The 26,912-nt window shown below is 38.7% G+C and overlaps 1 protein-coding gene and 1 long non-coding RNA gene across 3 annotated transcripts in view; one reads left to right on the top strand and one right to left on the bottom strand.

Moving 5' to 3' along the window:
• Positions 1 to 26,912, top strand: part of Kcnh5 (potassium voltage-gated channel subfamily H member 5) — a 316,006-nt gene that overhangs the window by 31,334 nt on the left and 257,760 nt on the right. The window contains exons 3-5 of one of the 2 annotated variants that reach the window (XM_005072763.4): positions 7,408 to 7,514; positions 13,562 to 13,690; positions 23,240 to 23,355. In XM_005072763.4, coding sequence (XP_005072820.1) covers positions 7,408 to 7,514; positions 13,562 to 13,690; positions 23,240 to 23,355 — 352 coding nt within the window. Of the gene's footprint in view, positions 1 to 7,407; positions 7,515 to 12,924; positions 13,007 to 13,561; positions 13,691 to 23,239; positions 23,356 to 26,912 lie in introns of those variants that run through there. The other variant, XM_040742923.1, reaches the window with a different exon arrangement.
• Positions 1 to 26,912, bottom strand: part of LOC121139334 — a 30,439-nt gene that overhangs the window by 1,862 nt on the left and 1,665 nt on the right. Inside the window, exon 2 of the long non-coding RNA XR_005876269.1 lies at positions 14,627 to 14,730. This is a non-coding gene — a long non-coding RNA (uncharacterized LOC121139334). The remainder of the gene's footprint in view (positions 1 to 14,626; positions 14,731 to 26,912) is intronic.

Below are 26,912 nucleotides of genomic sequence, written 5' to 3' on the forward strand. Positions count from 1 at the left end.
TCTCAATGGAGGAATCTAAAATGGTTGGAAGACACTTAACAAATTGCTCAGCATCCTTAGCCATCAGGGAAATGCAAATCAAAACAATTCTGAGATACCATATTAGACCTGTGACCCATCTTTGTGTTCTTGATTGTGGGAAAGCAAGGAATTTTACCTGACCTATGGGCATTTTTTAATAGCTCCATTCATAAGAAGTGGTTCAGTAGTGTTCCAACATCACATGACCTGTTATAATTTGTAATTTCATGCACATTATTCTTTTAATCTTTATGCTTGAGTCATATTATCACTGTCATCATTTTGCTGATGAAGAAACTAAGACTAGTGAGTAGGGGGTCTGATGACTTGCTCATTAAATATAACTTGCCAGTAGCTCTTTGAATACAGGGGTCCTCTGGTATATCACAGGTTCACAGTACCACAGGAGAGGTGGGTCACTGCTGTGAAACTAATTCCATTTTACTTCCAACAAAATAAGATGAAAGTCAGTTGGAATTCCTAAAGGTCAGATTATTCTGTATGAGTAGACATTTTATAGCATAATTGCTACTTCTAAAATATGAGTCCCTTCAGATTTCATTAACCATTCAATAACTGTATTGAGTTTTGGTTCTAAGTCAAGGCTTGAGAAATTGCAATAAAACAGCCAGCATTTGCAAGTAAAATATACAATCAAATAAACATGCCTTATCCACTTAACAAAATAGCATTGTCCATTTCTTGGGAAACATTGAGCAGAAATAGTATATATATACATATACATATATATTTATATATTATAGTATATTATCTTTAAAATAATATTTATTTATGTTCCATATTTATATTATAATAAATTCTAAAATGTATTTTATGATATATAAATGTTATATATGTAACTATATATTTAAATAATAATATCCTTGTATCTCATGGTTATATTCACATTTCTGATAGCTAGGGGTGTTGAACTTCTTTTCTTCATAGAGCTGTGGCTGTATTTCTTTGTTTTAAAAATGTATAATTCAGGTAATTTGTTCATTTACAATTGGATTCAATTTTTGTTTGCACATTTTTAATTCCTTATGTATTCTGAATGTAATCCCTTGTCAGATGAGACCTTTCAGATTCTTGAGCTCTAACCACTCTATTGGCTGATGGAGCTTTGACTTTTACTTTTGTCACCTGTGCCTTACAGAGTCACCCTGGGCATTGCATGCATCACCTTCTTCTGCTGTTTCCTCTCGGTCTTCTAATTGTTTCATAGTTTCACACTTAGTCCTTTAGTCCTATTTTCTGTTGGTTTGGGTTAGGCTGAGAGAAAGGCATGGAGTTTCACTCTTCTGCATATAGATATTCAGTTTGCCTGGGATAATTGTGTATGATCTCTAAAGTATTTGTGTGTGTGTGTGTGTGTGTGTGCGTGAGTGTGTGTACATGTGAGTGTGTGAGTGCATATGAGTGTGTGTGCACACATGTGAGAATGATTGTGTGAGCGTGCATGTATGAGTGTGTGTGTATGAGTGAGCGAGTGTGTGATTGTGTGCACATGCATGATTGAGTGTGTATGTGTGTGTATGCATGCATGTTCATGAGTGAGTTTTTGTGCATGTGTGTGTGTGTGTGTGTGTGTGTGTAAGTTTGTGTGTGGGGGGTGTTTAGCTCCCTTGGTCATAGATATTAGCTATAGACATGTGGATTTACTTCTGGAGTCTCTATTTTTGGCTTTCCTGGTTTGCATGTCAGAATTTATGCAGTACCTGTGTTATGTGGCTACTGTTGTCATGTAGTGTGTATTGCAATTTCTTATTGTAATTGGCTCCAGATTTCTATTCTTTTATTGTCAAGAATGTTTTTATTCTTTGGAGTGTTCTGTGCTTTCTTATGAATTTGAGGAATTTTTTCTTTCTGTGAAGAATGGCAGTGGTATTGTGATAGAAGACACATTAGGGGTCTATATTTTGTTGAGTAACATGGATATCCTAGCACTATTAATTGTTCTAATCCATATACACGTGAGATCTTTTCATTCATGATTTTTATCCATTTTTTAAAAATAAGATGTTTGTAGTTTTCATTGTGGAGGTCATTTTCTCCCTGGGATTAATTTGCTTCTAGGTATTTGATTTTCAATAGCTATTACGAATGGGCTTGCTTTGTGAATTCTTTCTCAGCAAGTCCATCACGGTGCGTAAAAATGCTTCTGATATTTCTATATAGGTTTTGTACACTGAAAATACCAAGATATTTTTGTATTGGTTTTGTATTCTGAAAGTATCAAATTTAGCAGCTTGTCCTGGTAGTCTTCTGATGGGGTCTTTAAATTGTTTTTTTTTACAAACAGGATCACCTGACTTCCTTTCTATTTGGATATCGTGTTTTCTTTCTTTGGCCTAATTGCTCTGGCTAAGTATGCCATCCTTTGTGCACTGAGAGGGGTACAAGTAGACAGTGTTGTCCAGATCTTACAGGAAACAGTCTTGACATTAGTGACCTTTTTTTTTATGCTGGGGTCACTTGTTCTATTCCATTGTTTATCTCTGATACTTCTTTGTTAAGTGCTTATCGGGACTCGAATGGTCTGTCCAATGACAAAAGGGGGTTGTTGATATTCACAGCTATCACTGTGTTGTAACCTACTTCTTCCTTTAAATATAACAGTATTTTCCTTGTAGCATTGAGTATTTCATTTTATTTTGAGACAGTATTACTCTATGTAGCACTGGCTGTCCTGGAACTTGTTATGTAGAAAAGGCTGGCTTAGAATTTACATAAATCTGCTTGCCTCTGCCTCTTAAGTACTCGGATTAAAAGTGTGTGCCACTATGCCTGGCCTTAAAATGGGATATTCTAGCATCAGATAGATACACATGTGTATTGAGTAGATTACTTTCCTCAGCACATAGTTCCCACGCCTCTGTGTCTTTCTACCATTTTTGGTTTACCGTCTGCTTGTCTAAGCACAGCCATTCTTGCTTGCTTGATGTGGAGTGGCTTTTCTGTTCCATTTGTTTCTGTGTCTGTGTATCCTCAATGGTGAAGACTTCAGTCCTACTTGTAAGCATCATTTTGAGTCTTGCTTTCTAGTCCATTCAGCCAATATTTATTTTACTTGGAGCTTTTAATGTGTTTGCATCCAAGGTTATTAATGTTTCATATAGAACTATTTGTATCATTTTGTTCCACATTCCATCTCTCAGTGGTGTTTTATATTTGTTGTTTACTGTATGGATGAGATTTGATTCTCTTTATCTTTAATGTAACTGATCTTCTAGAAGGTTTTAGTCTTTTGTATCTTTTCATGGGGGCCTCTATTGTTCTTTTGTTTTTTCACTCTCAAGTATAGCTTCCTTTGATCACATTGTGTTAAGGGTGCTCTAAAGATGATGGAATCCCTAACTTTTATCTGGGACTGTGACCTTGGACATTGTTGTAGCTTTCCTTTGATACTCCGTAGCATCTCTAAGTGTAATAGTCTGGGTTAACAATCAGTTTCCCCTCTATAACTTTTAATTTGGTGTTATATTGTCTTGTAGTGCATTAGTTTTCTGTTGAAAAATCTCTCATGAATTTAATGGGGGTGATGCTAAGTGTGAGTGAGTGTTCCTTTTTTTCTTTTTAGAGTTTTCAAGTTTGCCTATGAAATGTAGTGATGAAGACATGTTTGAATCAAATCGATTAGAGGTCTTTTTGGCTTCCTGGGCCTCTTCTATGCCTGTATCTCTCTAAGCTTAAGGAAGTTTTATCAAGTTTTTGTTTGTCAGTATGGAAGTTTCATCATTTGTTTTCATGTAGCTCATCATGACCTAAAACTCACCAAGGGAGACACTGAACTTCTTATTCTTCTCTTTCTGACTTCTGGTTCTGGAATTCCAAACATGTGCAACTGTGTCCTGTTTTATGCAGTGCTGGAGATCAAACTCAGGACTCTGTCCATGTTACAGATGTACTCTGTCACTGATAGTCACACCCATTCCTAGTATGGAGCTTCCTAAAACCTGAAAACTACAGTATTCCCGAATTACACTACTCCTGGATGTGCACCTAGAGGACTTTGAGTCCTACCACTGAGATACTTGACCATTCATGGTCTTTGCTGCACCATTCACATTAGTGGAGTAATGAAAGTAGTCTCCATGCCTATCGGTAGATGAATGGGTAAAGAAAATGTGGTACTTACACTCAATGGGATTTTAGTCAGCCATAAAGAAAAATGAAATCGTGACATAGTCGGGAAAATGGATGGAAGTGGGACTCATTTGTTATGTGAATAGGTTTTCTATGTTTTCCCCTTTCCTTACCTCCCGGAAAGGTCATAATTCGAACATTTGTTCATTTATACACATCTCATCAGTCTTGGAAACTTTCTTTGTTCTTTCTAAGGATTTTTCCCTTTGGTAGTTCAAAAGGTCTGTCTTTAAGTTGAGACATTCTTCTGCTTGATCTAGCTTGTTGAGGCTCTTGGTCATATCATCTATTTGGCTTATTTCATTCTTCAAGTCCAGTGTTTATAGTTGGTTCCTTTTGATGATTTCTCTCCTTGCTGAATTTCTTATTCATTTCATTGATTGGCTTCCCTATTTCACAGAATTATTCAAATTCCCTTGTATGTCACTGAATGCCCTTCAACAGTTCTTTTCTTTTTTGGTTTTACGAGATAGGGTTTCTCTGTATTGTTTTGGAGGCTGTCGGTCCAGCCCGGCCTCGAACTCACAGAGATCCGCCTGCCTCTGCCTCCCGAGTGCTGGGATTAAAGGTGTGCACCACCACTGCCCTGCCAACAGTTCTTTTGAATTCTTGCTCAGGCATTTTGTCTACTTCCCCATCTCTGAAATCTTGTTGGAGAGTAACTGCATTCTTTTAGATCTATCATGTTACCCTGCTTTTTCAGACTTCATGTTTCCTTATGTGGATATTTGAATGTCTGGTAGATCAGTTGTCTCCACTACTGAGTGGATCTAGTATTGGAAGAATTTCTTTTGACTCAGTCTGATTAGTAGGGTGTATTGTTTTGGATCAAGTTGGCCATTGAAGTTACGGTCTCCAAATAACTTCAACTGTAATCAGTGGCTGTGAGAGCAGTTCACGAGGAGGATCATAAAGACTGTTGCTCTCTTCAGGGGTGTCAGGTGGGGCTATTCTATCATCCTAGGAGGGTATGGTACAGAGAGAAGTAGGGTAGAGTGCTTACCTAGTGGGCTTGGGCAAGCGTAATGCAGCATACATGTAAAATATGAGGACTGTGTTTCAATTCTGTGGGCCATATTCCAAATGAAGCTAGGTCATAGGGTCCTTAGGCATGTGTCGTATGGTTTCCATGGCAGAAGTGTCAGGAATCCCGTGTACCACGAATTGCATCTGTTCAGTCTCCTGCGGTAAAGTAGTGGTAGAGCCACTCTAACATCCTGAGCAGAAGTTGCACAAGAAGTCCCATAGGGGAGAGGGGAAGGTAGGTGCTGTGCAGCAGCAGCCCAGGTAGGAGAGAATGTGCTTCATGACCTGAGTTCCTCATCTGTCTAGAGCAGCATAATAACATGCCCTCCCTGAAGATTCAGGGAGGCTGCAGGTTTACCCAGTTCCCAAAATTTAGGGTGCCAGTATGGGCTGTTGGAGGTCTCCTATGTATTTTTCATTGTGGAGAACTTTCTGAGTGTCAATCTGGTCTTGACTTGGGTCAGTTAATAGAAGGCTTTGTTCTGTCTTTACCATCTGCAGCCCTCATGTCCCACAATACCTTGGTTTCAAACACTCTGCGTTCTAGCTGTCTCCTGCAAACACTGGATACTGACAGTTCTTCCCCCTTTCATCCTTTCCTTTCTTTTCAGTCACTTCTGTTGCCACTAACAAGCCATCTTGCCATAGACTTTCTTCTATTATCAACAGTGGACAGCTTTTGTGACATGTAGATGCTCACTCCTTAATCCTGTGTTTACTTTGTATGTTCTAGCCACATCAACATGTATCTGCTCCAGATACTAGCTTTGGAATTCTCCTATGGGATACATTTATTTATGAAACATTTTTTTCATTTGTGTTGATGCTCAGGAAATCTCTCTGAAGATCTGTACAACCTCTGAACTGGCTGCAGAAGGAACATTCCTATGGCCCCCTCTGTCTTCTGTGTAACCTCACTTTCCCCCACAATTATTATCATTTATTTCTTTGGTTGAATTTAGTATTTATTGACTTGTCTCCACTTCCTACTGTCTGTTTTTAAAAAATGCTTCATGGGAGTATCATGAGAGACAAGAAGGTAGCACAACTATATGGTTCTCCACCTGTCTGAGCTAAGTAACAAATGCAGCTACTAATATTAACAGGCTCTGAAAGAGATTATGGCATGGATTATGGCTCTAGATTGGCAGTTATTATTGATAACAATCCCCTTTTATGCTTGGGAGATATGTTGCAGGACACCTTTTCAGTGGATTCTGGACGTAGCAATAGGGCCAAACAGTGTATATCCTATTTTCTTCTATACATATATACCGATTGTAATGTTTTATTCATAAATCAGGAACAGTAAGACATTAGCAACAATAATAATCACCACAAAACACTCATAATAATGCATTATAATAGGGTACAGCCACTCTCAAAAATACATTTTTTATTTGTACTTTTATTTATCAACTAAAGAAGCATTTTATGGTTTCTCTTCAGAAAATTTAAATTTCTAGAATCATTATTATTGTGTTTTGGTATATACACAACACTAAACTCTAGTGGTTGGTTAAGACTGTGGGTTAGAGACCAGCTGGGGAGCATGTAGAAAATATGGACTCATAAAGATTTTGGATACCCTGAGCAGGTGGTCAAGTTCACATCCTTGGGTGGGGCATGGAGCAGTATTGCAAGAGCTTTCATCATGTTGTTTATAATAACATATTGCTTTAAACCTTTACATTATATATTATAGAATTTGTAATTTGGACCATTCTTGACCATTTGAAACCAGAGAAAGCAAAACAATGGGTAAAGGGAGTGTGGCTGTACCAGTGCCTTTCAGTGATTTGTACTTCATGCAGTTACAGTGAACATACTATGGTAACTGAGATCTGAACAGTGCTGGTATAAGACATGTTTAATAAAACCACGGTAATTGAAATTTTGTGTATACAGAAACTATAGGAAGTACTCTCTCTGTCTCTCTATACACATGAACTTGTAAAGCTGACCATCAGGAAGGAGTTTTAGCAACAGTGATTAAAACATGGCTTAGCATTTTACTGACTATATGTATCCTACCACATGTTGCAAACTGCTAATGTATACAAAAGTTTTGCTGAAATACAGTTTATATATTTTAGTTCATTGTGCAGGGACATCATTTTAGGCAAAAGGAAATATTTATGAACAATGTTGTGATTTTATGTAATCATTTAAAAATGACACAAAAATATGAAATGAATTTTTGTCTTCCAGTTTTATGTATGGAGAACTGACCGACAAGAAGACCATTGAGAAAGTCAGGCAGACTTTTGACAACTACGAGTCAAACTGTTTTGAAGTTCTTCTGTACAAAAAAAACCGTAGGTATTTCTGTTATCAACAGGATGATCTAAGTACTTCAGGAAATGGTAGCTAAGCAGTAAGGTAGAGAAGACACAATGTGCTATTACTGCTCTTGGTGTAGGGGGAGAGGCTACTGGTGAAATTAGATAGAAAAATTCGTAAATAGTTTTGCCTATGGAAAAATCCTCTCAAAGAAAAGAAGCAAAATGGCATATGTTATTTTACTTTAAAAATATATTATGTGTCTGAGTGTTTTCCTTCATGTATGCATGTGTACAATGCATGTGCTTGGTGCCAGCCAAGGTCAGAAGAAGATGTCAGATCTCCCAGGAATGACGTTGCATAGGTTTGTGAGCTGCCATGTGGGTGGTTGGAACTGAACTCAGATCCTCTGTAAGAGCAATAGGAACTCTTAACCACTGAGCCATGTCTTCAGCCTCACATTTTTATTTTCAACATCTTGGTTGTGCGTACTTATTGGGTAAAAAGTGACACTATGATTTAAAAATTCAATATGAATACTCTAATCAAACAAATAATATTTTAGATAATTACTTTTTGTGGTGGGAATATTGGAGATTGCTCTCTTTGCAACTTTGGTGTCTGCAGTATACTGTTATTATTAACTGTATTCACCACGCTGTGCAATACATCTAATAATTAGACAGAAAAACTTTTCTCATGTGTCATAGTCTTTGTATCCCTAGATCATCTTCTCTTCATTCCTACCCAACAGTACAGCTGAGAACCTCTGTTGTCTGATATGTGTTTAATCTAAAGTTCCACTTAAAATGAATATGTCTTGTATTGGTCTTCTGTGTCTGGCTTATTTTTACTTAGTATTTAGTATTATGATCTTTTATTCCCTCCATATTGTTACAAATAACAAACTCCCTGCCCCCTCTTTCTGTATGTGTGTATTATATATGCATGGGTGTACATGTGTTCATTTAAAAATTTAAAATAAAGCCACCATATGATGTAGCAGTCATATGGAGGCCAAGGGGGACATTAGGTGTCTTCTGTAATCTTCTGCAGTATCTCACTTGAGCTTCCCATTTTTCAGATAGACTAGCTAGTCCACAAACCCTATTATTCATCTGTCTCTGCCCCCTTCCTTCTCCCTTGTTTCTCCCAAAGCTGGGGTTATAAGCACACACAGTCATGCTTTGTTTTTTATGTGGGTTCTCGGATCCAAACACAGGCCCTCATGCTTACTCAGCAAGCATTCCTACCCACTGAGTCATCTCTGCAGCCCAAGAAATTCTTTTAAATGCTGAGCACTATTCTCCTCTGTATACACATTTCATTTTTATCAGTTCATCTGTTAATGGACACATAGGTCAATTATAAGACTGGCTATTGTGGATGGTAGTGAAATGAACACGAGAATGTAGATATGCCTTTGTTTCTCAGATTTCAAGTCTTTTGGGTAAATATCCAGAAAATGGGACTGATGCAATATATGATTATTCTGTTTTAAAATTTTTAAATTAGTCTCTGAGTAGGTTTTCTGTAGTGGTCTGGGCTAATGTGTGTTTACAATTACAGTATTACAGGATTTGCTTTTTATGATTTCTACATAGTTGTCAGTGAGGTGGTATGTGGTTATTTCATGTCAGTATTTACAAACGGAACTTTAAGCTAGGTGTTGATGTTGGCTGTGGAAGAGTGGTGGGCATAGACATCTCCCTCAGAGCAGGCCAGTCACATATGTCAAGTGTCTGCTAATTCTTATGAATACTCTCTAGGATTAGAATTGGATGTAGTCAATTGTCAAATATGCCATCACATAGGACCTTATGGACAGCCCTGTTTGGGAGGTTAAAACGACAATTAATTAAGCAGCCAACTGTGACCACTACCACCAAGCCTCAGTGCTTATCTTCAACCATCAAGTCTTCTATTTAACTTGGTTTTATTGCATGGTCACGTGAACTTTGTTTCTTTTTTCTGCTTTCTCAACTTTTTTTCTTCTTCATATGAAGAGTCCCCTCATAATCCTTAACCAAGAAGTCATCTCCAAATGATGTCTGCATATAAAGGCAAAGCTAGTTTCTACGGTGGAGTCTCTCAGGGTACATTAACCACACTTAAGGGCAGTAGATGGCTAACACAAAATGAACTCAATAGTATGAACTCAAAATGAACTCAACTTTTTGTCTCATATTGCATTTTGGGCATTTTTTGTCTTACTTGTCTTTTGCTTGTATATTATCATTTCTGACTTTGTGTTTTATGGGTTTATTTGTGTGTATGTGTGTGTTTCTTGTGCTTTTTCTTTTAAAAAATTCTGGCTTGGGTGTTCTTATTTGTTTGTTTGCTTGCCTATTTGTTCCTGGAGATAGATAGATGGAGAGAGAGAGAGAGAGAGAGAGAGAGAGAGAGAGAGAGAGAGAGAGAGAGAGAGAGAGAGAGAGAATGAAGACATAGAGTTGGGTGGGTATGGAGGTTGGAGAATCTGGGAGGAGTTGGGAGAGAGGAGACTGAGCTCAGAATATAATGTAAGTGTAAGAAAGATTTGTTTTCAATAAAAATGTGTATTGAAAATGTGTGTGTGCTTTCATGATAAATGATGACAAAATCCATCCTCATCTTCGGTGGTTACTGCAGTCTCCTTAAGTGTGACAGACATCCTAGTGCCATCAGAACACATTTTTTTCTAGGTTTAGTATATGTTGGATCTCGTGGTGCACAATTTTTCCTAATATTTCCTTCAATTTCTTATTCTTTATGGAATATGTGGAATTAAAATTAGATTTTATTTTTTAGCATTAGACCCACAAAAGGAAAACAGCAGCCATTGACATTGCCTCAGTTGCCTCAGAGTAGTATATTTAGTGACGGGAACATTATCTTTTGTGGTTTTACCTATCACATCTTGAATCATTCTCTCTTGCAAGTTAGAATCAAGGCTGGAGAGATGTTTCTGTTTGGAGTCTCATATTCAGCTGCTTGTCACAAAGAAAACAATCAGCTTTGAAGGTTGCTCTTGCTGGGCTTCTACTCCACGGGCCCAGAGTTCAGTTATTGTTCATAGGATGCCGAAATGTTCAAACCCCTTCCTTTTCACTGAGATTTGTCAGTCTTTGAATGACTTAGATATATGGCCCAAGTTTAGCACATTATTGAAGAATACTTACCATTAAGACTATTTACCTTGGCTCACAAGCAGAATTAACAAATATTTGCTGAATTTTCAGACATTGTAGCCAAGTCCACAGTTTTGAGTTTGTCAGTAGTATCTTAGTGGGATTCTGTTTTGTTTATTTGCTTTAAAACATATTGGTAATAGCTTGAAATTTGCATTCGTATAACTCTCCTTAGATGTTTTACATTGTGCTCATGGCTTGAAATTTTATTTGTTTTTTGTTCAGTCTTGCCTGGCTCTCTAAGGGAAACTATATATTGATATGTAAGTGTCTGCATACAGCTGTTAAGAGACATGTCTGGCAGTCCTGTAGATTAAAGCTCCTGTTTCTCCTCTGTGTGTTCTCTGTATTCGTTGTTATTTTTGATTTTCCTTTAATAGAAAGAATAGGTATTATCCAGACATTAGGGTAGCATACAAGTATTTTAGCCAGCTTTAAAGGAATTTTGTGAGTGGTCCTCTGAAAACAGCTTTTGCATATCAAACTGGAAAGCATGTATCTTGTGGCTTTGAAAAATGTTAGACAAGAAAATAAATGTATCTGTAGAAGTTTGTTTGGGGAATGCCTGAATTCCAAGCCCTTCAAGACTTTAATCACGTGATTAGGCTGGGTTATACATCATTTTGCAAATGGGACAGTTGAGGTTTCTGATTTATTGGTCAGGGTTTGACACTTAAGTTTGCATCCTCTCTCTTATTTCATCCTACCTAGTGTCCTCAGTAAAGGAGACATTTTCGACTTGGGAAAGTTTAGTATCTCTGGAGCAAGGACAGAAGTTAGCACCATGTTCCTAGTGACCTCTGTCTCTGCCCTGCTCTGTGTGTTGGGTTTACACCTCTGTCCATCCTTCTCAGACTCCCTGTCCATCTGACCCTTAATGCTAGTTTATAAAGGAATAAATATTGAAAATATTCAGCCCATGCTGGGGAAGTCTGAGCCTATGAGCTGGAAAAATTTTACCTTGGTATTGGGAAACAGCTTTTCAGACCACCCTGTCTCTGCTAGAATTTGGAAATGGCCGTTTCCATGGGTGTGGCACCAGCTCTTTTTGTCCAGATTTCTAGCAGGCTCTGGACAAAGAAAAGGATTTCCAGTGCCCCTTTCTCTTTGTTTATGGCACCTCTGCCTCTAGCTCACTGTATTGGAACAGCCTCAGGCCATGAACACAGCAGTGCCTGGCCATGATTATTTGTAAAACTGCACATCACTCACAGCCCCGACACACAGTGTAAAACAAGGAGCAAGCCTGGCTGGGAGAAGATGCGATTGTTTTCCAAGTCCTTTTCTCATTCTGCAATCATCTTGGAAAGGGCTGTGTCTTTCTATGGGCCTGCCAGAGCCACAAAAGACCCAGTGGCCGGAGCTGGGCATTATCTTATAAATCTCTTCTTCAGTGCTCTGGCCTCTAGAGCCTGCTAAGAACTCCTGTTGTCTACATGACAAGTTAGCCCTTACATGACGTTGAGAAATGTCCCAAGTGTAGCCGATAATTCAAGAGCACTGTTATTACGTCTAAAAAGAATTGGCAGTGGCCTCTGGTGATGTAGTTTGGGATCCAGGTATGAAGGAGCTTGTTACTTGGCTTTCACTGGGGAACCACTAAGATGCTGTTAGTTCTTACCTCTATGGCTGCATGTCTACTCTCCAAATCCTAAACCTGGCAAACCCCCTCTGTCCCTAAAAATGAATATTTGAAGGGCTTTATTGCACCTTTGTTTGGTAAAAATACGACGGAAAATGTGTTTTTAAAACTTTTTAATTGTGATGTGTGTTGCCCTTTTGTGGATAATTATTCTCTTGAGGGTATTTCTCATGCTTTCGTTTATTCATTCTTTGCAATATGTAAGTGCCTGGTCTATCCAGACCCTGATCTTTCAACCCTCGCCCTCATCCGTCTGGAGAGTGCAGTAGCTCTTCTTTGAAGAAGGAGGTGGCAGAGTTGAGCCTCAAGGGTCAGGAGGCAGTGGCTCTGGAAGACACCTGAGATTCTTCTCAAGCTTCCAACACCTGTGCTATTTTTCTTTTCCTTTTAAGATTGCCCTAAAGGTTTCAGGCAACACTCCATATACAGTAGGTATCAAGTATTGATGCCTTCTGTGATTGGGGACACAGTCAAAGCCATTGCTGTGTCACATAAGTCCATCTGACTGAAGAGAGAGCCTTCAGAGACAAGCAGCTTTTCAGAGGATTGTCTAGGAGCCGGGCTTGTCAGGGCTGCAGGTGTTGCTCTTGCTGTTAATTGGAAACACTTGTCAAAGTGACAAGACCAGAGAGGCATGTAGGAGTGATTACACTCAGTGGGTTTGTCAAGATGAAGTCTGGGAGAGCAACAGAGGCCTCAGAACTCAAACCTAAAGGTGAGGCATTTCTTTAGCAGCAGGACTGCCTTTGTGTACACAGGTTAGGAAGAGACCCTGTACTTTCCTTTAGAATGCTCATATTTTGAGCAAAAAGTTCACTCATTAAATTTGAACAACCAGTAGCTAATATAGAGTCAAACATTTCTTGTTTTGTTATTTTGTTTTATATTGAGAATGGCATCCAAGGCCTCATGCATACAAGACAAGCATTTCATCATTAAATTACATTCCCAGCCCTTATGAGTTTTTAAATTTTAATTATTTTTGAGACAAGGTCTTACTCAGTTGCCCACCCTGACCTTGATCTTACTCTATAGTCTACTCTACCCTTGAATTTGTGATCCTCCTGCCTCAGCCTCTGAGTAGCTGGGATTATAGGGCTATACCAGAATTCTGGTTAAAATGTTTTTTTAATAAAGATTATTTATTCATTCAAGTAACAAAACTATTGTTTAGATATAGAAGCAGTAGGAGCAAGAGGGTTGGGGCAGGGGAGATGACCCTTGCTCTTGCCCTGTGACACTCCTTTTTATCCCTTTTTCCCCACTACAGGCACCCCTGTTTGGTTTTACATGCAAATTGCACCGATAAGAAACGAGCATGAGAAAGTGGTCTTATTCTTGTGTACGTTCAAGGATATCACGCTGTTCAAGCAGCCAATAGAGGATGACTCAACAAAAGGTAAGTTAAAAAGGAGTTTCTGTACCTGACAAGCTGGTGACCTTTTTTTCTGCCACATAATCGTATGACCCTTCGTTGGCTCTACATGCATCCCTGTGAGGTGCAGGAAGGAATTCTATAGAGCACGGTGAATTTGGGAGCATCTTAATTGTACTCAGTGAGCTATAGCATGAATTATTGCACATAGCCAGGATTGGCTTCACTGAGCTCCTACCAGAGAGCCGTTAATGATTTGATGGAGTTTTGGTCAACTGATTGAGTTCCACTGGCTGATTACTTTCAGCTTACTTACCAGCTTCTGTCTATTCAGTTATATGTTCTCCTGAGGAGAAGTTGTATACTTTTGTCATAAGGATAGTGGCTGGTACAATGCAAGCCTTCCAAGCGGAGTGCTATTGACTGCAGCATCCAGAGATGGGGCTACGGAAAGCTAGAGTGCTCTTACCTCTTTCCGATGTAATTTAGTCCCAATTTATTTTCTTCATTTGAGTTTAAATTAGAAGCTGGTGTTATATAAATGAAGGCTTTAAAATTCATTTAGAGATAAGATTTTATTAAATGTTGTTTTTTAAAGAACCTCTTAGGAGACCAAAAGGAAATGCCTGCCTCTGTGCATTTGGCAAACATTCCCTTCCCTTCCTTCTTAAAAAAAACCAGCACAGTGATTTAAGCTTTCCAATTGCAACTATAATTACAGAAAATGACATTATTTTATCCTCTGCAGGTGAGTCTAAACACATAAATCTCTATCTATTCACTGTTTTGTTAGTATCAAATTAAAAAGAGAAGCTTCATCACGTGACAGCTATTGAAAATAGGACTGAACAAATTAATTTGTATGTGCCTATGAAATTCTAGGCTCCATGAAATCACTTTCTGGAAGGTTGAGTAAAATATCTAATTTAGAGCTCAGGTTCCCCCATTCCCCTCTCTCACCTTACTGGGTGACCCAGGCTGACCTGCAACTCAGTATTTCTCCTTTCTCAGTCTTCCAAATGCTAGAACTACAGGCACTCAGCATCATATCCAGCTAATTCTGTCTTTTAAAAATACAAAAACATATTTTTAATCATCTTTGCACTGAATGCTGATTTATTTCTTTGAAACTTCACGGTGCTTCAGACAAAGGCTAGAAAAGAGACCTTTTTCTCATTTGTACATGGAACACTATATTCTGAGTCATAAAAATTTTTGACCAATTTAAATGAATAATAATACCCCTGAAAACTGAGTCTCAGATAATAGTGGAATTAAATTATAACTCAATAACTTAAAGATGAATGGAAAACTCCAACAAATTTGAAAATTAAACAACACATTTCTAAATAATCCATCAGACAAAAAAATCTAGATACAATTATTTTGAACTCAATGAAAATTTAGCTTTTTCAAATTTGTGGAAGAGAGTTCACATGTGCTTACAGTACAATATGTAATATTGGGTGCATATATTACAAAAGAAAATGATTAAAAACCCCAGTAACCTAGTTTCCATCTTAGGAAGCTTTACAAAGAAGAAAACTTTAGACTGAAGCAAGCTAAAGATGAGACATCATATGGTAGAAATAACTATAAATTAGATATCTTTAAGGAAAAAAAACACCAAAACTCAAGGCTAATTCTTAGAATGAAAATATCTCTATAGTTGATAAATCTCCAGCTTTGATAACCAGGAAACAAAGGCAAGATGTTAATTACCAATGCTGGAAATGAAAGATCTCCCTTCACTCATCCTGTGGCTATTGAAGCCTGGACAATGATCACCCTGTGGCAACCACTGGTGACTTAGAGGAAATAGACCAATCTCGACGTTCACTTGGGAGAAACAGAAAACCTTAATTGTCTCATCACCATTAAATACTTAAGCATTAAGAATAATTGACCCAAACCAAGGAAATAGAAAGTGTGAATAGTCTTTTCTTTCAGCAGACCCCAATAAACGCTGAAGGAAGATATTTCTATTTCTCTTTTTCCTTCTTCAGGATTTCACACATGTATATAATGAAATATGATCATAGCCAGACCTATTCCCCTTTTCTAAGTCTCCTCCCCTTCCCCAAAATGTCCCCCTCCATGCTAATCCCTAAATGGGCCACCTTTATCAACCTCCCAAACCATCAAGGCTCAAAGAACATAACGGAAGAGGAGGCAAAAAGAACCTAAGAGCTGGAGAACAGGGAGGAGGTCTGTGAACTGCCGTCTTCAAGATGTGGCATGTCTGCTGTACACAGGAACTCACAGCACCTATGATTGCCTGCACCATATCTGCACCTTCTTTAAATCTCTTCCAGAATGCAGAAGCAGAGAGAAGTCTCCCAACTCATGTGATGAGGCTAGTACCACTCTGATATCAAACTCTGAAAAGATACTACAGAAAAGGGAACTAATAGATGGGTTTTCACTCTTTACATAAAATATTCCATAAAACTGAATTTATAAAATATAAGAAAAATTATATGTGACAACCTAATGGAGACAGTCTTTGAAAACAATTCCCACGAGCCATCCCATCAATGATGTGGTAAAGAAAAGGCATATGACCCCAGCAGTTGGCATAGAAAGAAGCATTTGAAGAAATTCAACACTCACTCACATTTGTAAATCCCCAGAGGAGTAGGAATAGGGCATGATCTTCCTTTTTCATAACGACATCTATTAAAACCTTTTGACTAACAGTGAACTATATCGTTGTATGGGGTATTTAAGAAAAGGATAAAATAATTGATATGTAACTGGTGACCTAAAATACTCCTCAAACGAATTTTGATGCCTTCACATATGAAGAGCAGAAGTTAGCTTGAGTGAAGAGTTTTTATATCAGATATTTTACCTCCATATATACATATGTTTATATTAGAGGAATATTTCTTATTGATTTACTTCTTATAGTTTTATGAGACAGTTGAAGCTGGCTAAGGAAAGGGCAGTACTGCCCCACCGTTTTGATCTGCTGAATTTTAATGGTAGTTAGTAACTTTGTGTTTATGGAAACTGGGAGATGACAGCATTTTGCCCTGAACTGTGGGACCGTGTGCAGATACTTGAAGAGCTGACTTTTATCTCTGAACTTAACACTTCTCCATTCTTCTGTTTTCACCTCTATCACTTTGAATCCTGTGTAACTATCAGGGTGCTTGTAAGGTGAGGTCTCTTTTGAGTTGAATTGCCTACTTCTATAAATTATTTTAATAATCCCAGACAAGAAAGTCCACTTGACTGTTGAACAGTGAGTTCAATAAGTATGCAAATAAAAAGTCCTCTGAATAGTATTGGTATAAAACATCTCTTTCTGGTACCAGAAATTCTAGAAGATGGGCTAATTTTAAAAGAATTTTGGTTCTGAAACTCTTGTATGTCTTCCCTATACATAACAGATTACTGAAAAAACATTGCATAATACAGCTATGAATGCTGCATATGAACTGCTTTCTATTATTCATGTGAACTGTACATTTAACATGAAAAATTCAAAAGACATGAAATATTTATACCATTAAGTCATCATCCTACTATGACTTTGAAGCTAGTGATATAGAAATGGGAGCATTTTGAGAGGCTTGGTAAAATAGTGTATTTTTCTATTTTTAAAGACAAATAAGAAGAAATGATACTTTTGGATAAATAGTACATGTAATCTCATTATAATATAGTACCAAATTGAATAAGAAGATGATGATGTCACCTTTGATCCAGCATTTGTCCTCAGAATTACTTAATATAAACTTTTCCATGATCTCTATAGGAATCCTAGTGTACTGTTTTTGCCCCAAACAAAAGTTGAACTGACAATATTCCTGGGGATATAGGAGTGGCCTCTTCTCTAGTATTCCAGCGGGGAAGACTAACAAGTTAATAGTAGAAGCTTTGCTCCAAGTGCTCCTATGTTCTTGGTGATCAGCTGAGTGTGAGGATGTTAGGAGACTGAAGGAATATTTAGACAAGGGAGACAAAGGACCACTGGGCAGTACAGAGGTCCTCTGTGGCTCTGAGTCAAGAGTTTCACTAGTATCCACAACCATCATTTTGTTCTCTACTTTTGTCAGTTCAAGGAATGGAGATGAGCAGTGGGTAAAAAGCTGGGTTTACCTGAAGTTCAGTTTTAATTAGGTGCAAGAGAAAGAATCTCATAAAGGACTAGTGATTAGACAAAGGCTTATGTCCTTCAAAGATTTGCAAATTTGTTGCTTTGTATTCATACTTATCTCCCGTTTATACTGGCGTTTCTCCCCACCCCCCAAGAAATTCAGAAATATAGTTGAAAGACTTGAAGGCATGGACTCTGAATTTTGTTTCTGGATCAGTTCAGACAGTAGTCGTGGCAGTTATGATTGCAGTAACTGAGTGAAGCTCTGCTTATAGCACATCCTATGTTCACCGGAATTTTATCCTGAATTATTTTGCTTTTGTTTTTAAACATAAAGGATGACAACAAAAATTACTGAAGGGAAAGTTATGAATGCTAATACCTACCAAGTATTCCATGTTCATTATCACTCATTTCACCAAATTTAAATAATGTTATTATCTCCCCTTACTGCTGAAGGGTCTAACACTCAGGCTGACTTCAAGCCTTGTGTTCTCCAGATTTCCCGTTGCTGTCTTGTCTTCTGCAGTGGGAATTCACTGGCAGGCATAGTGACCATAATTCCCTGTTCCTAAGCAAAGCCCTCATGGGGATGCTATTTTCTTGACAGAGTTGTGCTCTTGGAGCCAACTAAACTTCCTAATGCTAATTCCACAGGATGAAGTAGTCTTGTTATCTTTTGTACCTGGTATTGCAATGTCGAAAGTGTTGTTTAAATAATCAATCAATGGTATCTGTTACTTTATCATAACATGCGAATTGCAGCCCAGAGGTCTATACTGTTGATTATATTATGTATTCTAAAAATCATTATCTAGATCTCTGCCCATTGATACTGTACATGATTTTCAAACAGACTTCCAAACTGCTAAGATAATTACAGTGTGAAACACCCTATGCCAAGTAGTCATGACACCTTTTTGCCAATAATGAGACAAAAAATGTTCTTCCAGAATAAAAATAACATTAAAAAGTAACCTACTTGCAAAAGCCAATGATTTTCTTTTGAGAGGATTTGACGGAAGAAATAGGAGTAATTATGCCAGCAGTCTTGTTGGCTGAGAGCAAAATTGTTTACCTAAGCGTTTTCCTTATAGATTGGAATCTTGTGTTGCAGTCCAATAGATTGATTTAACTGCCTCTGTGACTTCCTTTCATTTTTAAGATTAGGCAGTCCATGACAAAGAGGTTAATTGCAACCCAATAGAGCTAAACTAATGTTTTATTAAGAAGGAGTTGGCAGCCCAAGCTTTTAGGAGAACAAATGTTCTCATAATGCCATGAACAACTTACAGTGCAAGCATTCTGCTCGTCATACGCAACTGTCTGTTCATATTACCCCATATCGATCACGTCTAAGTAACATCAACGAACTGCTGAGCAATCAGTCGCACCAGTTAGGTTTCTGTTGAGGCGAGCTGGGGGAATGCAGTCGCGTGGAGACGTGAGAACTGCTGATGAGTCTTTTTTTTCTCTCTGACCTAGACAATGTGACTATGTGACTTTTTCAAAGTTTTTTCATATTGTGTGAGTGTGTGTTTGTGTGGCTGTTGGGAAGGAACAAATAAACTCAACTAATTAGCAATGGCGGCAATTCCAGAGCACAAAAGGATAGGGATAAGAAAATTCAATGTGGCATGCTTTACAGCAGTGAAAAATCTGGAAACTTCTAGAGCATGAGTCAGTGTAGCATATGCATTGTCAACAAGAAACAAGTCACTCATTCTTAGTGACACTGGGGAGCAGGAAAGAGTGAGGTAACATGGGCAGCAGGCAAGAGTGAAACACCATTGTGGGTTGACAGGAAGATGAGAGGGAAATTTCAGGCTATTGTGTTCATTGAGGGGTTTGTTTCCGGTATGTGGGCAGATGGTGGTAGAAAGGAGGAGATACAGAAGTCTTCAGAAAAGTGCTGACATTAGAGTATGAGAGCCAGGACAGCAAGTGGGTCCCCCTGGCCAGTGAGTTCTGAGAGCAGTGGCTCTTGTGCTTCTATTGATTTGCATATAAAATAGAACACATCTTGACTAAACTTTGCTTCTCCACCTTCCAGGGCATGTTGATAGCAAAATCCTAAATGATGACTCCCTGAAAATTGCCCTTGACTTAGGTTTCTTTAGGAAGAAAGGATCCTTTGCGAATCTTTGCTTGTCGGTCTCTGAGCTTTCCTGGGCTAGAGCTGGCCTATCACCTAGCCCTGCCTTTCTTTCTCAGCTAGTTGTTCCTCTGGTTCTTTCTGGAGATAGGGACACTTATATTCTCCACTCCAGAGTTCTTCCTTAATGCCATTAGTAGTATTGACACCTACTGAAAGCTGATCCCAGCTCCTTAGTCACATCTTAATTTTAATTGTATATAAGGCAGTTGACAGGCTAATCTCTGTGTAGCTTTTGTGCTCATTGCTTCCTTTATCGAACAAAAATGTAACTAGTGTCCTATACAAGTTGTGCTGATTAAATTATAAATAGTTGTGCGCAGACATATTTAAACAAGTGTTTTCTGAGTATTTGAATTAGGAAGCACTGCTCCCTAGTTATGGAATGCAGCATTATTGCTATGTGACAATAGCTTTCATGGTTTTGTTTCTTTTACCTACTTCTTGTTCGCTGTGTGGTGAGATAGATAAGTGAATTCCAGCCTTTGGAAGGTCTGTCTGCACTCTCCCTTGTTCCATTGGACATATTTCTCCCATATTTTGTTCCCAATTTTTTTGTAGACAAATATTACTGTGTACAAGGAGTGAAAATGATTTTTCTCTTTTAACCCTACTCAGATATACAGAAATCTAGTATTGCCTTTCTTAGAAATGTGAGCCTTCAGTAAGAAAAACAGATGAGCTTAGAAGTTTCTAGAAATAGCTGATACAGCTACAATATTCAGTTGATGTAAGAAGAGGCATTACCGGATATATTTTAGCATGTTGATGAGGGGTGACTGAAATGTCACAGTCACCTGAGAGCTCCTTATCATTTACATCCTACCCAGTAAAGCCCACTGTAATAGGACATAGATGGGCTTTAGTCTCAGGTAAAATTTGATTAGCCAGTTTACTTTTGTTAATTTACTTGCAGCCTTTAATGCTACCATGAAGAGATGAACTTTAATAACCCAAAGTAAACCATGATAACACCGATATTGTTTCTGTCACATGTTGTGTGTGCTATGTGTATGGAGGAGGGCAAACCCCCTATAGGTGGATCAAAGAGATTTCCAGAAAGCAGTAATCCTTCACTTGAGTCTGAACTGTCATTAGCCAAACAGATAGGGAGGGGGAGAGAATTGTAGACAAGCAGAATGAGTGTACTATAGAAAAGAACAGGGTATTACCATACCAAAAAAAAGAACTCTAGAAGATTTAATTATATTTTGAATTTGTAAAGTTGGAGAACAGTAAGATGGCTCAAGGCAGATGTAGTGTAAATCCTTGTGGGTAATGGCTAAATGACTTCTCTTCCAAGGACACAGTGTTATCCTGGAAGTCTCGAGGTTGATGTGAAAAATTGAATTGGGAATGTGTGATCTTATTTGTGTTTCAAAACGAATCACACCAGCATGTGGATATAATCTCAGAGCATTTTCCTGACTGCAGTGACAAAAGTGACAAATGCTACATTGTTGGACAAGAATGGAAGGAATTCAGTTTCAAAGATTCATAAATTATAAATTAGAAGGCTTGTGTATGTGTGTGTATATGCATGCTTGTGTGTGTTTGTGAGTGTGTGCATGAGTGTATGTGTGTGTGCATGCATGTGTGTGACAGTGAAAGGACAGTGGGTATAAAATTACTGGTTTGCATGGTAGAAAGGGCACCAGTTAATTTATCAAGAACAGGGATATACGAAGAATTTAGGGTTTGTAACATGGGGAGAACGTAAAATGAGATGAGTTTTAGACCTTTTGGGAGTAGAAGAGGGGGGCCAATGGTGCAGAGAAGTACAGGTCAAGCACACAGAAGAAAAGCCAAGGTTGCTGGCAGCGAATTCAAGTTGATTTTGTGTGCTGATGCTCAATTTCTGGAGAACTGATTATGTCTTTGTTGCCTCATTGTGAGACTGGAGCACCATACAGAATCTTGGGTTGCAGGTAATATCCCCGACCTGATTTTAAATTCCAGACTGGGGTAAAGCCTGTTAGTAAAGGAGAAGAAAGGGACTTTCCATCAATGAATGCCAACTAATTTTCACAGAATCACTGAACACATAGAGAGAGCTGAACTGGTGGGAGTAGTTCTAAGCCTGAATGATTAGTCTGAAGGCCAGTAGTAAAGTCTAACATCATCTGTACTTTGTGATTTGACAGGCATTAGTCTCTTTTAGACCCAGGGCTTGCTCATTCAGTGTTTCTAGAATCATCTGAAATGTTGTCATGTTGCTGGGGCCATTCCTTCTGACCAGTTGGAGGTTTCCCGTTTAAGGAGTTGTTCAGAGACTATCCTGTCAAAGGGTAATGCCATAGACATGATCAAGTATGTTTAGAGAAATCTCTAATAGAGCAGAGCTTTTGAGCTAGGTAGAGAACTTAGAGTTGGGACAGGGCCATGATATGGTTGGTGCTGCACTATTTGCTCACTGGTAGTTCTTTGAAATTGATGATTTTAATAATGGCAACTTGAGGTGCTGGGAGAAATTTTTTCCCATTAAATTCACATTCCTTTCTCCCCAAAGCAACTCTTCTTTGAAAAAACACGATTATGTTTTTATATATTCCAAGCATAACTTCTAGATATCATTGCAGTTGTTAATGAGAGAAATAACATTTGCTATGCTACAAGGAAGGTGCAATGTGTGAATTGGTTGGAATTGGGCTCTTTCTCCTAGGCGTGTACCTCTGTATACAGCACACAGTAGAATTGTTTTCATTAGGGTGGTGGTAGCTGCTCTAACAACCAGTAATAATGTAGTAATGTTGGGTAATTTTTCTATTAATAAGAAAAATTTTGATTTGACACAGCAGAAACACATTTCTTATTCATGCAATAATCCAAAGAAAGTGGCTCAGTCTGGCATTTTTCTACACAGTGATTCAGTGGATTGCCTTCATCTAAGGGCTTGCCATTTGCATCCAACTGATAGGAGTAGGAAGTATGATACCAACTTGCTCCCAAAATGTGCATAGAGATACGGCACCATTGTTTCTGCTTACATTTCATTAGTGAGAACTAGGGACTTAGAACACACAGATGTATGGGATGCTGAGAAAGGAGTTGCTGGCTAGGCAACTGATTCCCTTTAACAAACCCATGCAACTCAAGCAGGGGCAGATAATTTTTTAACCTATTATCTACCATAACTGCAGGGGTTATGTACACTTCAAATATATGATGGTATTTACATAGAAACGAGACTTATACTTTTCAGTTTTTCTAGATATTGTGTGGTTGCTGTTATCCTCAAACTATCTGAGACTGCTGGACTTTCAATTCATGGTATATGAATAACCAAAACCCTCTGTTCATTTTTTTTAAGGTTGGACAAAATTTGCTCGATTGACACGGGCTTTGACAAATAGCCGAAGTGTTTTACAGCAGCTTACACCAATGAACAAAACAGAGACAGTTCACAAACATTCACGATTAGCTGAAGTAAGTATGAGAATGACTGCTTTTCAATGTAGTTGCATCGATACGTTTCCCCCCAAATTATTCAGTGGTAATTTATGTTTTCTTTGTAGAACTGTAGAAATTAGAAATATTCCTTTTTATTCTCTCTAATTTTTGCATGGAAATGTAGTTCATGTTATATTGGGTGATGTTTAGAGACTGTGTGGTTCAATTGAATGAATGGGACAGAGAATTCATTCATTTGTGTGTGTGTGTGTGTGTGTAACATTAGTTGAGGGTTTCCATTGTATCTGGATTTCTGTGATGTATGTATAGATGAATAAGAAATGGGCTGTCACTAAAGAGTGAAAGACACAACACAGGAAATGAATAAAGGATTTAAGATTTGGTAGCATTTACCCAGACTTGGGGCTCTAGGGTTATGTACATGTGTGAGGTGGTACTTAGTGGAGTGACTTCAGGAAAAGTAGAAGAGTCAGCACCAGGGAGATGGCACAGGAGGTAAAGGTGGCTGTTGCTGAGTCAGACATCCTGAGCTCTGTTTCTGGAGCCCACATGGTGGAAGCAGAGAACTGACTTCTGAAATTTTCCTTTGACCTCCACATTTGTGCCAAAAAGCTTACACACACACACACACACACACACACACACACACACACACGCATGTGTGCACACACACACAGAGACAGAGACAGACAGACAGACACACACACACAGAGAGAGAGAGAGAGAGAGAGAGAGAGAGAGAGAGAGAGAGAGAGAGAGAGAGACTGAGGTACCATAGTTATGCTGAGCCTATAGTGGGAATTTATAAAATATTCTGAGTTAACTTAGTGAGAAAGAGAATGACACCATTAAACCCAGATGTTCATTGATTTACACTGCCAGAAAAAAGTAAGTTGGGTACTTTTTTGTTTTTTTTTTGAGACAGGGTTTCTCTGTATTGTTTTGGAGGCTGTCCTGGAACTCGCTCTGTAGACCAGGCTGGCCTCGAACTCACAGAGATCCTCCTGCTTCTGTCTCCCGAGTGCTGGGATTAAAGGTGTGCGCCACCAACGCCCAGCTGGGGCACTTCTTAATTAGTTACAAATACTGATTTTGGTTTAGAGAGGGTTGGGAAATAAAGTCTATTCTTCAAATTTAAAGTTCTGGGTTTTTCCTTAGCTCATAAATAACAGAAAGACCTGCAACAGTTTTTTTTTAAGCTGTTAATATCATGGGGGAAGCAGAACACTCTGTGGAATACCCATGCTTAAACTAAAACAGGACATAGATGTGTTATTAAGTGATGTCTTTACATTGCGGGCAGAGGTGAACTGCAGCTGGTTCGGGAGTTAGAGCCACCAGGTGGACCTGCCATTCCTGAGAGTTCTCCTTAAGAATTCCTGCTTGCTTTGCACTCTCCTTCTCTTCTGCTTCAAGTGTCCAATTCTTTGCCAAGGCCATCCCAAGGGCCCAGCTTATGTCTGTAGGCTATGGTTTCCTAAGTCTGCCCCTTTCTGGCCCATCTCCACTTTATTCTCAGATTTTCTTTCCCCTGCTAGAGGGAAGGGGCCTGGAGGAGGGTTGTCTCCCTCTAGACCCAGAACCACACAGCAATTTTTTTAAAACGTGAGCTTTTACCGTTCATCCCATTCCTGCACCTTTATTTCAGAGGAATTTTCACTCTTGCATCTTCTCATTTACTTTACCTTTTCCTCTTTTGTTTTTGACATTATTGCTATTAATCAGTCAGTAAATTGGGATTCATAAAACAGAGTCCAACATAAAACTGCTTCCAGCCAGGTCTGAGGCTTGCTGTTTTAGAGAAAGCCGAAGTGGCCAGCTCTTCAACTGAAGTTTCTTCGTGGTCATATGGAGTGTTCCCTGGATTTCCCAAAACAGATCCCAAAGAAACACGGAACAGGCACAAGAATGTCGTCTTGTCCATTATACTGTACTCCAATACTAAGATAATTTGCTCAAGACCATTTCTTTTACTTTTTCAAAGACACACAAATTTGATGTCTGTTCCACCTGATCTTCTCACTTTGGAATGGATCCTAGTTTCAAAGATTGTACCCACAACCCAAAAGCAGCTAATGAACTGTTTACATGCACTGACAAACTACATTGCATTCAGTTTATGTGGGCTGGAGATAAATACTTGCCCTTACCCATCAGTGGGCCAGACTGGGTTAGAGCCAGTAGCTCTTAGATCTTCAGATCGAAAAAGTGTGGCTATTGGTTCAAAAGCAAATTCATAAAATGCAATTTTATTCTCACGCAACTCTAAGTGAAACAACACTGGGAAACAAAGCTGTCTCTCTCTACCTCATAGACGAGTGCAATGCAGAGCTCAGGTAGAAGACCTGGCTGCCTATGACAAAGATGGAAATCCCAACAATTGTGCATCTGTCTTAACTAGGGCTTTCGTTGTTGTGAAGGGATACCATGACCATGGCACCTTTTACATAGAAAACACTTAGCTGATGCTTGCAGTTTCAGAGGTTCAGTCCATTATCACCATTATGGAAGCATGACAGTGAGCAGGCAGATGAGTTGCTGGCTACATCTTGACCAGAAGGCAGCAGGGAGTCAACTGTCTGAAGCTTGAGAAAAGAGGTCTCAAAGTCCACACCCACAGTGACACATCTCCTCCAACAAGACCACACCTACTCCAACAAGGCTACTCCACTGGGGGGCATTTTCTTTCAAATCTTTCAGCATCATTTTCTGTGGTCTTGCCTTTCCCCTGACTTGTCTTCTGTCCCTCCTCTCTCTATTTCTTTTCCCCTCCTCCTCCTCTGCTTGCCTCTCCTCCTCCAGAATTCCTGGAGCATTTCTCATTTGCTAATCCTATCCAACTAGTTAGGTAGTAGATGAGAAAAGAAGAAAAAATGGGATTGTGAGTTATACACTGTCATCACCAGGTAAAGGTAAAAATACTTTTCAGAAAACCCACACAAAGCCAATATCATCATCTTTGAGGGGTAGGGGGTCTAGGTATGAAGATGCCACACTTTAGAAACCCTCCTCAGAAGATTCTAATGGAAACCAGATTTTAAACACATGGAATTGTTCCTTGAGCTCAACCTTTAGAAGTCATAGATAGAGTTGGCAAAGAGAAGCATTTCCTAACCCACCCGCTTTCCCAGTGTAGTTAGAGCTGATGGTGGTTGGAAGGTAAGAGAAAAGCCATAATTATGTGTAGTTATTTACGTCTAACACTCCTCCCCAACATGGGGCTTACATTCCTGCTAGGATAAATTGCTACCAAGTAATTTAAGACCATAGGGGTAAAATATATCTGGGGCACTGAGAATGTAGGTAAATACGGGAAATATCCTTAAAATAGTTCTAATAGCCTTAAGTAAAAAGTTGTAAGTGTAATCTACAACTGAAGAAAATACTGAAGAAAATACTAGCAGCATTTTTGATATTGAAAATAGCAAAGTATTATATACTTAGTTTTAGTTATAGTTATGTAAGCTCAATGTCTGAGAAATTTTAGGATACTATCCCAAGCTTCTAAGGAGTGTGTGCATGTGTGTGTATGTGTATGCGTGTGTGTGTGCATGCGTGTGTGTGTGTGTGTG

Source organism: Mesocricetus auratus, unplaced genomic scaffold (genome assembly GCF_017639785.1).
Source record: "Mesocricetus auratus isolate SY011 unplaced genomic scaffold, BCM_Maur_2.0 Super-Scaffold_15014, whole genome shotgun sequence".
In the NCBI taxonomy this organism is placed as follows: Eukaryota; Metazoa; Chordata; class Mammalia; order Rodentia; family Cricetidae; genus Mesocricetus; species Mesocricetus auratus.